A 10,311-nucleotide genomic window follows, 5' to 3' on the forward strand; every position below is an offset into this window, starting at 1 on the left:
TGCACACCGCTAAAACGCGCCCGCTGACGTCAACCGCTGGGTTAAGCCAACATGGCGATGGAACACACCTCGATCCACGATATATATTTGAGATGTATACGCGTTGACTGACTACATACTACATGTTGCATACGTATATGCTACGCCGCCGCCCTTATTACGAACGCCATACGCACGTGTATGTATGCGCGCGCGCGCAAGATGGTCGGTAACCTCGGCAAATAATGCGTATTACCGCGACATCTATCGGTATAGGAAAAGAAATCGAGATTCAATTATGTTATAATTATCGATACGCTCTATTGCTTATTTAACTTTAAATTAATTAATAAAAACGAAACTTATAATTTCCAAGTTTAATTAGAGATCACCGTTCGAATGAATATAAAGATTAGATCTTGATAGTTTAGTTCCCTTTATTCCAATTGGTCGAATTCCAGTCTCCCATTCGCGATTCTCAATCTTTGGGGCTCGATCCTCGGGTTCATTCGCAAGAGACGTATGCAAATTCTGCTGTTTATAATAGAAAATAATCACAAAAGCTATATAAGTTGATTGGAATTTACGCATATTTATCTTGCGAGTAAATTACCGGCCGTAGGAAGCGCCGCGCGGGGAGACGCGATCGGTAAAGTCGATCGTCGCCGCATGGTCTCTCTCTCATCCACACGCACAATTATCTACTCGTCTACCTACGCGCTGACGCGCTCTCCTCCGCGCGAGGCGTAGCGCGTAGCGGCCGTGTGCGCGTGCGCGCACGCGAGTTCCGTGTATGTACACAACGGTGAAGCGAGCCGTGCGGATGCGTCCGTGAGATACCTCGAAATGTCAGATTCGGCGAAAATTCACGGTAAGTGTTCGGTGACGCGAGGGGACACGCCCCACGATTCGCGCGTCCGCAATTTTCGCAGCTGAACGCTGCTCGTCGCCGAACGAGTGTCGCGCTTACGTATTTTTTTTTCTCTTCTTTCGTCAATCCGAAAATCCGGGAAGAGAAAAATCCCGTTTCTCCCTTTTTCTCCCCCTCCATCCTCTCCCCCGATAACGCGAAGGTGTAATTGCTTGCGTCGGGCCGTGGAACCGTGTACCGTCGTCCTACCGTCGCCGCGCGCTTCCTGCGCATGTTTATGAGACGGGAAATAGGGCTGGAGCCTCTCCGCGTGGATTCTTGATTACCGTAATCTCTGTCAATTGGTACGAAGTAGGCGTTTACGATACGTCAGATACGTGCGACGTGCGATACGGTGCTACGGCTACTCGCGCGATGAAGCAACGCGAGATACATTCTCCTCGGCGGATGTTTATTTTGCGTGCGCGGAGCTCGATAGATGGCAAATGGTGAGATAATCAGATAACGGAACCATCCCGACGTGTTACTTGCGCTGTCTGTCGGAACGCCGTACGTTCCGTGCGCGAGCTCTACGTGCTATATTTGGATTGTATATATGTGAAGTCTCACGTTTCGAAACGTCACGTCACATATGCGAGTTCTATTTTATTCCGGCTTGACGCTTTAATGCCTCTGGCCTCTATGCTTCCGCGTTAAAAATTAACGCTTGATAATAATGTAATTTTTATATTCAAGAAGGTGCAATTGTATGTTATTTTTTAACATTATTTTTTATGCACTTGATTTAGGATAAACTTCTGGTTTTTTTATATCTTAAAAATTAACGCTTGATAATAATGTAATTTGTATATTCAAGAAGGTGCAATTGTATTTTTTAACATTATTTTTTATGCACTTGATTTAGGATAAACATCTAATTTTTTATATCTTAAAAATTTATTAATATATTGTCGTTTGTATTTATTTTATATAGATACGTATTGTTTAAATTATACTAGTCTTGTACATCTTTTAAAATTTATTGATATACTGGCGTTTGTATTTATCTTATATATTTTGTACATGTATTGTTTGTATTGTATCACGAGCAATATTTTTCAGAGGAGTAGAAAGATGCTATGGCTACCTCGGTTGTATCGCGCAACGACGAGGAGGAGTTGAATGGGGAAACAGAGTCGGAGGCCAGTAGTATATGCCAAGGCTCGGTGATCTCTACCGTACCTGATCGCCATGGATTCCTGGGCGGTTCGCAATACAGTCCGGAGAGGTAATTCAGCTCAGCCCTCTTTAACGTGATAACATTTCAATAGAATAGCTATTTCAAATGAAATTTAAATTTTATTTGAATGCAATAAAACTTTGTGGGATAGGAAGCAGGCCATACCGCCCGATGTAATCCTGCGAAGGGAGAGAAAATGGATACAGATGCTGAACAACTGGAGCCTCTTTATGACCACGAATTACCGTAAGGTCCGCGAGAGGTGCCGCAAGGGTATACCACCCTCCGTGAGACTGCGTGCCTGGCTGAACTTGTGCGGCGGTCAACTTCTGATGAATGAAAATCCAAATTTGTACGAGGAGTTGATCAAACGGCCTGGCGATCCCAAGTATATAGAGGACATCAAGAAGGATCTCCATCGTCAGTTTCCGCACCACGAGATGTTTGTCGAGAACGCGCCCGGGCAGCAGGAACTGTTCCAAGTTCTCAAGGCGTACTCCATTCTGAATAGCAAAGTAGGCTACTGCCAGGCTCAAGCGCCCATCGCCGCGTTTTTGCTGATGCACATGCCGGCGGTTCAGGCATTCTGGTGCCTCGTGGCGATATGCGACAAGTATCTCATTGGCTACTACAGTCAGGGGATGGAAACGTTGCTGCGCGATGGTGACATCCTGTTCGCTCTTCTGAAGAGAGTCTCTCCCGTTGCGTACAAACATCTAGTTAGTATACACGAATCCTCATGCGAACTTTCGATGTAGCTATATCGCACATTTTAGAAAAGTTTTATTCTAGAAATATAAATGAATTCTAATCATACGTTGAATTTCTGAAGACAAAAGCAATTAATATAATTTTTGTTTCTTGAAAAATGTAGATGATATGAATTTTGGTGCGACGTACTTTATAGACTGATCATAAATTAGATAGGGATTTAATTAATCAGACATTTATTATTTTAGAAAAAACAAAAAATGGAACCGATCTTGTATATGACGGAATGGTTTCTGTGCGTTTACACGCGAACATTGCCGTGGGAGAGTATCTTGCGCATATGGGATATGTTCCTTTGTGAGGGCGTGAAAGTGATCTTCAAAGTAGGCCTGGTACTATTGAAAGGTAGTCTAGGTCGTTCTTCCCTTACCAAACGTTGTCCAACGACATACGAAACCCTCCAAGTTCTAAGAAACCCGCCTCAACATATCATGGAGGAGGAGGCCTTGGTTTATCAGGTAAACACTTTTTAATGTAAATATTATTGTTACAAATTAAATTAATCAAGTAGCATTGTATAATAAAACTAAACTATGATCTAGTTAAGTTGAATTTAAAAATTATATAAAATTAGTAAATTTATTTAAATTTATAAATATAGTTTCTTCATATTTTTCAACAATTTTTATTTAAAAAATTTTTTTTTTAAATTAAAATTTTTAAATTAAAATTTCAAGTTGTGCTTTTGTATTTTATAAATAAAATCACAAAAATATCATTATACATTTATAACTTAATATTACAGATTCAGAGGTTAAATTTGAGCGAAGAGGATTTCGAATACGAGCATCAGAGGCAAATGTTGAAACGAAAGGCGGCGGCGGAGAAGGAAACTGCCAATCGAACTGACTGATGATTAAGTAGACGAAGATATGGGGCGAAATTAAACATTTTAACATGTAGCGTCCCAACGTGTGCCTTCCTTTCCGTTCTTCTGATACTGTACAGATTCCGCGGTTTGTATGCTTAGAAGTCTTTCATATTACAAAGTCGAGGGATTTGACGAAAAGCGGATAGATACGTACACTCTCAAAATAGAAAGTGGTTTTCCATATACTTCGTGCACACATACATAGTACACATGTCCACATTCCCTGAGCAGCCGGAGTGCATTATTTATCTCTACTTCCTTCATTATTAGTCTTCATTATTAGTATGTGTATTATAAAAAAGGTGCACAACACATTTGTAGGTTCACATAGTACTATTTAATGGTATTTTCTCATATATTTCTAGTTGATCGTCATTCATGGTTAATACTATCGATATTTATGTACAAAAATTTACCGCATTTTTAAAATAAAAGTATATAGTATATGATAATGTTATATTAAATAAATATTATCTTTCGTTACTGCCGATCTTATATTAATCCTTACTGATCGAATGAATCTAACTTTAGATTAAGCAGCTTGTACTTGTAATAATTATAATAGCATAAAAGAGAAAGAGTTCCTACAATGATATTTATAATACACTTATTTCATATAGGTATATATACTAAATATCCCTTTTTCAATTAATAGCGTACGTCTTTCCCTCTATCGATTGCAGTCCAAATATTTTACGTACATTGCGGTATATACATTCACAGGTATTTTCAATCTTTAATGAAAGAATTGGGGTACTTTTACATTACGTTCTCTCAGCTGGCAGTGCTAAAGTTCTGCCAGCGATTGCGCCCGTCTATGGCATTCATCACAAAAGTCGTTAGAAAGTCATCGTTGTCAGCTACTCGTGCGTTGAAAAGTTCAAAGTGAGGCAGTTTCGGTAAAAACAACACGCCCATCATGAACAGAAGCGCCATGCTAATGAATGAGCCGATCGCCATGAAGAGCGGATTCATAATGTGCTTCTGAGTGCTCTCTGTGTTTTCCGCAGCCGCATACACTGGAACAATCTGTAAAGTAATGCGAATCACATACGTTTATTGGCTATCTATTTTATATTCAATATGACAATAGAATCGAAATTATATTAGAATAAGTATGGGATGAATCTTACAAAATTATCCTATAAGAGATCCTATAGGATAATGTTAATTGAAGTTTTTTTTCAATCGATATCAAAGATTTATATACAATTAACACATTGAATGCCGGACCTAATTCGCTTGTCCTCCAGCGACGCCGGAATGAAATTTTTACTATTATATCGACATCTCAATAAACTATGTAATATAATTGAATTATGCAAAATTATCATACTTAGTATATTTATCACTTTAGACTATTATTTAAATATTAATTATATTTACAGAATTATAAATGTTATTTCTTACGAGTTTGATGCATCTTTTAAGTTTGGTAGGCCGATGCCTGGCACGGCATTCGTTATTTGTTAATAAAACCGAAATATAATTACGTAATGCAAGAGGACACGTCAAAATTTGTATCCATGCTGCAGTACAGACTTGTTAAATTTATCCACATAATTTTTCGTGCGTATATTCCAAGTATCTACTATACACATGTAATATAAGGAATGTCTCGGTGTTACACAAGCTTGCGCAAGTTGTTCTTGCGCGTCGGCGTTTCGGCATAAAATTAGTTGGCGAATATCCAGCGATATCCTTGCGCGAAATGTGGTTACACCGGATATCTCCGGAGAAAAATCGGCGGCTCGGCGCCTAACGGACGGTGCAACGGATCTCGTGACTTTCGCTTACCGCCGCGGCCTGGTGATCCCTCTGCAGCTCGGACGCGAAACTCTTCAACGGGAAGAAGTAATAGTTGTACATCGGTTTAACCGGTAGCTGCGGATGACCCGCCTGGGGCGGCGTGTTACCATTGCCGTTCACGGCATTGAGAGCCTGCGTCAACGACGCCACGCTGATCGCTGACCCTTTTTCCAAGGCCTTTTTGTATAACGCGGCCAGCTCCGCTCGCGTGAACGCCAGCGGCTCCGGCTGCTTCATCTTCGGGTAACTGGCCGCGGGGACGGGGTCGACGGGGTCACGTACCTGGAAAATTTACGAGTATCATTCGCCCGCCTTGGCAATTAAAGAAATTGGGAATTAGACAAAATGATATCTTGAAGAATTAAAGTGGATGGGGAAAGAGATAGAAAAAGGGCAATTATCGAGTTTCTAGATCAGTAGATCAACGATTAAGGTGAGACAAGAAAATGGAGATCAAAAGAATCGACTATCGAAGAATTAAAAATAAGTAAGAAGGGATAGAAAGAATTATTAGCTTTCCAGCTTACCAAAGATTAATAATAAAACTAAGAAAGGGATTATAATTGGAGGAATTGGCATTTTGAAGAATTTAATAAGATAGAATAAAGGATAAAAAGCAACTATAAAGAATTGTCCAATTTTCAGGGTACCAAAAATTAACAGTTAAATGAAGAAAGAGATTAGAATTGGAGAAGTTAACAATTTAAAGAATTAAAACGAGTAAAAAGGAATAGAAAGAAACGAGAAAGAATTATTACGTTTTCTAGTCTAAGATTGAAGGTGCATAATATCGCAAGATAAATCTCCACGAAAAAAGAAATCTCTTCCAATTTATTCGTTTTTCTTTTTCGTTAATTATATCTATTTAAATTGTAGGTACGTACCGCGTAGTATTCCGCTATATTGTTCGCGGCGGAGTGAGCCACGTGTGCGGCAGGCACACCCGCGATCGGCGACTTCTGCACATCCTGAGGGACGTTGTCGGTGCTGACCTTGCGATACCTGTTGACCTGGCCGAGATCGTGATAGCCCGCCTGCCGATAGCCCAGATTCGTCGACGACAACCGGTCGTGCATCGTCAAGCCATTAGACGCCACATTTAATTCCTGGAGCTCGATCATCACCTTCTGAAGATACTCGCCGCTCGACTCGGCGCCGCACGATCGTGCGTTGACAATGATCAACGATATTATCGCGGCGAGCCGCGACGGCTTTGATAGATTCATGCCGAATCGCTTATGCGGAGTCTTAGCGCCTATCGAAGGAAAGAATCGTCTGATTCAGTAGTCAATTAACACGGTTTCTCTCTTTGTCGTTTATTTTACTTTATTCCACTTTACCGTACTTTTCTTACACACATGTACACTTACGTGCCACGAAGCATTTAGAACGTGTAAATTTATATCATATATTTTTGCATGTAAATGTTTAAAAGTAATAAATTGTCTAGAATATTTTATTTAATGAAATTTTTATAACTTATACTTCTTATTTTCTTAATTCTTTCTAAATTTCAGCGAGAAACGTTACAGTACGCGTGCGTTCGCACATTGTATTCAAGTATTCTTCTCGAAACTTTATTGAAATAATTAGAAATTAATTGTTAATCGATTATTATAAATATTTATGCTTGTTATCATACCAAAATATTGGTGTATAGAAAGAAAGATTCTTACGTGTTTATTAGAATATCTTCTAATCTTCGCGTTATCGATAACGCAGCCGAAACACATTTTCACTTCCGGGCGTCGATAAATCGACCTTACGCGTTTATTTCGCAAGATAAAAAAAAAAAACAATGTCCTTCAATATCGTGTATCATCTCGTCGGCTTCCGAGCGATGATGAGATCGAGAGAAAACCGGATACGATGCGGGAAATCCAAACGGTTGCACAAAGTTACGATGTTAAACGATGAAAGTGTTACATCATTTTGAAATTAAATCGCTTTAATTAAGACGAGATAATATTCGAAGGCATGCACGCAGGAGGATCAGGTTTCTCTTGAGAAAGAAAGAGAGAATAAGCGGCGAGAATGTGTCGTCAACGACGAATCAATTTACAATTAATTTACACGAAAGGGAGACAATTATCCGACGACCGGCCGCCCCCTCGCTCGCGGATGTGCTCACAACCGCCCGCGGTAATCAAAGGGTTAAATAAATCGACCCGTGTCGCGGCTCGAAATCACGCGCACGGGTGATGCCTCTCCTCTCGCGGATGCGGGCGCACGTCTTTACGCACGTCGGGAAACTCTCTCGCGTGTCCGATCGAGGTGGATCGTCGCGCTCGTTCACGAAGGTACTATCGCGAACGCACTGAATTAACTTCCTTCACCGGCACATATTCCCCCCCACGTGCGTGTTCGAATCCTTGCGGACGGACGATGGACACTCCATATTCCGGCTGCTAAACGCACAATTCGGCCGGAATAAACGAGCGTAGTCAATCAAGGAGAAAATAATCGGTTTATGGACAAATTTATGAAGCAATGATTTTTTACTCGACCTAACTGGCCAGCTATTTACTGGCGAAGCAAAGTTCCATTTAAAGCCAAGGCTTAGCTCGTATTGGCCTTGAATCGAATCTTTGGTCTTAAAAATTCTGTTGTACATTTTCCATAGACCCGTTGAAAGAAATCGATGATTCAAGTTTATCCCTCAGAATCATGAATTTTTCCGATCTTCAAATTCAAGAACTTATTAAAAGATTATTAATTATTTTTCGAGAAATTAACGTTATCTATTATATATTTGAATTATTCTCCGAAGAAAAATTGAATCTACAATTTTTGCATGTAATTGTATAATTTAATTTTTTAATGACAAGAATTTATGTTTTTTAAAATACTGTTTTATTTTATATCGAGCATTTAATTTTCTTTACTGTAGGGAAATCATTTAGAAAAGAAAATTAATGTAATTATTATAATAGTATGTAAGAATAAAAAAGAACAGAAAAAGACATCTGTTCGATTAATTTCTTTTCAAGGATAAAAAAATTTATAGATTAAATTCCTCTCAACTTCTTCGAATTCGTCCGTGTTACGCAGGAGATATCGTTTTATTTTACAGAACGAACTTTTAATTCTTTTATTTCAGTATTCGTTTGCCGGAATTGCGGCTCAGAGTTGCATGTGCATGATTGAATTCCTTGACTCGAATCCTGTTCCTATTGAATCGAGTCCCTTTGATCACCTTCGATTAAAATGACCCACTTACGAATACATGTAACTTATTGTATCTCGATGTCGTGAAACCAGTATCTTATTCGGCTTGGCGTGCGTATATATATCCGGGCAATATAACGGATGTACCCAAAACCCTCGGGACCTGAATCGTATGATCCGTGACGGTTCGCATTCGATGGTCATCGTTTGACGCAGAGCGCATAATCGCCGGAATGAATTTTTGATAGGATCTATATTTGCGTACGTGAGATCCGAGACGGTGATGATCGTTTAGCTCGAGACAATTATAGCCTTGACATGTACGCCCCGTAATTCAGCGAGAGATGCTTCGTGCCGAATTACCGTCTCGTAAAGTACCATTTTCTGACGTATATTATCATCGCGAAGGAAGCTAAATTTTAAAAGGACGTTTAAAAGAGGTGATTTTGCCTACCGCGAGACGCTTATTTCTAACTTCCTCTGTAAAGTAAGAAATGACGATCTTTACCTCGAAGGATGAAATCTTCCGACGAAGTATGGCAACAAGATTTCCGCGATGTAGATTGAGATGCAAAGGAAGAAAATAAACAGGAATACTCGAGTATCTTGGATATCAAATTTTTTTCAAGATCTTATCTGCTGGCGGACACTTCAAATTCGAAATATAATTTGTCACCAAAATAAAAATTAACATTCGACATGAAATAAATAATAATTTTGTAAATTTTCACTCGAGGAGTTGCTCCGAACTTCAACACTATGAACAATTCGCACATTTTCAATTCGTTGCAACAGACAATCACTTGCAGATGCGAGCGCGTCTTATAGACGTAATGATTTATCTTTGTGCCGCTACAGCTTAATTAAGATCGAGGCGCGAAGGAGGTTTTAATTCCCGAGACATCCCACCAATTCCGTTCCAACGCGAGCAGACGGGACGAATTTACTTTCGGAATTTCGAATGTATGTCGGCAACCTGATTTGCCCTACGAATCTTCATTGGCCGTGTCGGGCAAAATATTTCAGTTCGTTACACCGGATAAAAGGAAACCATGACAAAACTCCTGTGTAGCTACTGTAACAGCGGGAATCGACGAAAGGATCGAAATCGATGTAATATAACTTGGCTGAATTTAATCTCTGATGCTAGTAAATAGGGAGAAATTTGAAGAAAGAGAGGAAATTTTGATGCCGGTTATCTGGGCATTCTAATCGTTCCGGATAAATACGGAGCATAATTCTTTCGCGTGTTTATCGCGATTGAAATCTGAATTCAATAGAATTGTGTCGGTTTTAATATTTGCCGCAATTTATTTGCCATAAAAAGAAAGAAAGAATCACGCTGGAAGCGCTAACGAAATAATGAAACGGCATTCACAGTGCGGAATCGCGGTTCGTCGGTCGACCGATGGAAGCCGTTAAATGACAGATGCCCGTTGATTATCCGTGATTATTATTATAGGAAAGGACCTTCCGTCTCCGTGGACTAGAAATCCTGATACACTCGACGAACACGATACGTAGTACGTATCGTGTTATACGTACGCCTCCTGATTCTTTCCGTAAGTTGTTATGGAACGAATCGGGTAGTGTATATTTATCTCGGAACGTCAGCGTAAAAAA

At 39.8% G+C, this 10,311-nt stretch overlaps 2 protein-coding genes across 4 annotated transcripts; one reads left to right on the plus strand and one right to left on the minus strand.

Annotated features, from left to right (window-relative positions):
* Positions 1–712: 712 nt before the first annotated feature.
* LOC112466998 (TBC1 domain family member 10A) lies at positions 713–4,157 on the plus strand. Of its 3 annotated transcripts, none has more exons than XM_025035400.1 (5): positions 713–850; positions 1,952–2,117; positions 2,221–2,788; positions 3,029–3,298; positions 3,586–4,157. In XM_025035400.1, exons 2-5 carry the CDS (start codon positions 1,969–1,971, stop codon positions 3,691–3,693), a joined length of 1,095 nt encoding a protein of 364 aa, XP_024891168.1. In that variant the 5' UTR covers positions 713–850; positions 1,952–1,968; the 3' UTR covers positions 3,694–4,157. The 3 variants fall into 3 exon arrangements, with proteins under 3 accessions (XP_024891168.1, XP_024891170.1, XP_024891169.1); XM_025035402.1 differs by lacking the exon at positions 713–850 and adding an exon at positions 889–1,194; XM_025035401.1 differs by lacking the exon at positions 713–850 and adding an exon at positions 1,203–1,338.
* Positions 4,158–4,252: 95 nt separating this feature from the next.
* On the minus strand, positions 4,253–8,188 carry LOC112467000. The gene is made up of 4 exons (XM_025035403.1): positions 7,197–8,188; positions 6,405–6,775; positions 5,509–5,802; positions 4,253–4,740 (listed from the first exon to the last, which is right to left on the minus strand). Exons 2-4 carry the CDS (start codon positions 6,744–6,746, stop codon positions 4,486–4,488), a joined length of 891 nt encoding a protein of 296 aa, XP_024891171.1. The 5' UTR covers positions 6,747–6,775; positions 7,197–8,188; the 3' UTR covers positions 4,253–4,485.
* Positions 8,189–10,311: the final 2,123 nt, after the last annotated feature.

This window comes from Temnothorax curvispinosus, unplaced genomic scaffold, assembly GCF_003070985.1.
Source record: "Temnothorax curvispinosus isolate PA1 unplaced genomic scaffold, ASM307098v1 QBEX01016800.1, whole genome shotgun sequence".
NCBI lineage: Eukaryota > Metazoa > Arthropoda > Insecta > Hymenoptera > Formicidae > Temnothorax > Temnothorax curvispinosus.

Excerpts from the sequence above, each read along its gene's own strand:
- LOC112466998 (XM_025035400.1), top strand. The coding sequence starts at position 1,969 with ATGGCTACCTCGGTTGTATCGCGCAACGACGAGGAGGAGTTGAATGGG. Across the intron at positions 2,789-3,028 it reads CCGTTGCGTACAAACATCTA|AAAAAACAAAAAATGGAACC; the intron begins GTTAGTATACAC and ends TTATTATTTTAG. Across the intron at positions 3,299-3,585 it reads AGGAGGCCTTGGTTTATCAG|ATTCAGAGGTTAAATTTGAG; the intron begins GTAAACACTTTT and ends TTAATATTACAG.
- LOC112467000 (XM_025035403.1), bottom strand. The coding sequence starts at position 6,746 with ATGAATCTATCAAAGCCGTCGCGGCTCGCCGCGATAATATCGTTGATC. Across the intron at positions 5,803-6,404 it reads ATATAGCGGAATACTACGCG|GTACGTGACCCCGTCGACCC; the intron begins GTACGTACCTAC and ends TAAATTTTCCAG. Across the intron at positions 4,741-5,508 it reads GGGATCACCAGGCCGCGGCG|ATTGTTCCAGTGTATGCGGC; the intron begins GTAAGCGAAAGT and ends ATTACTTTACAG.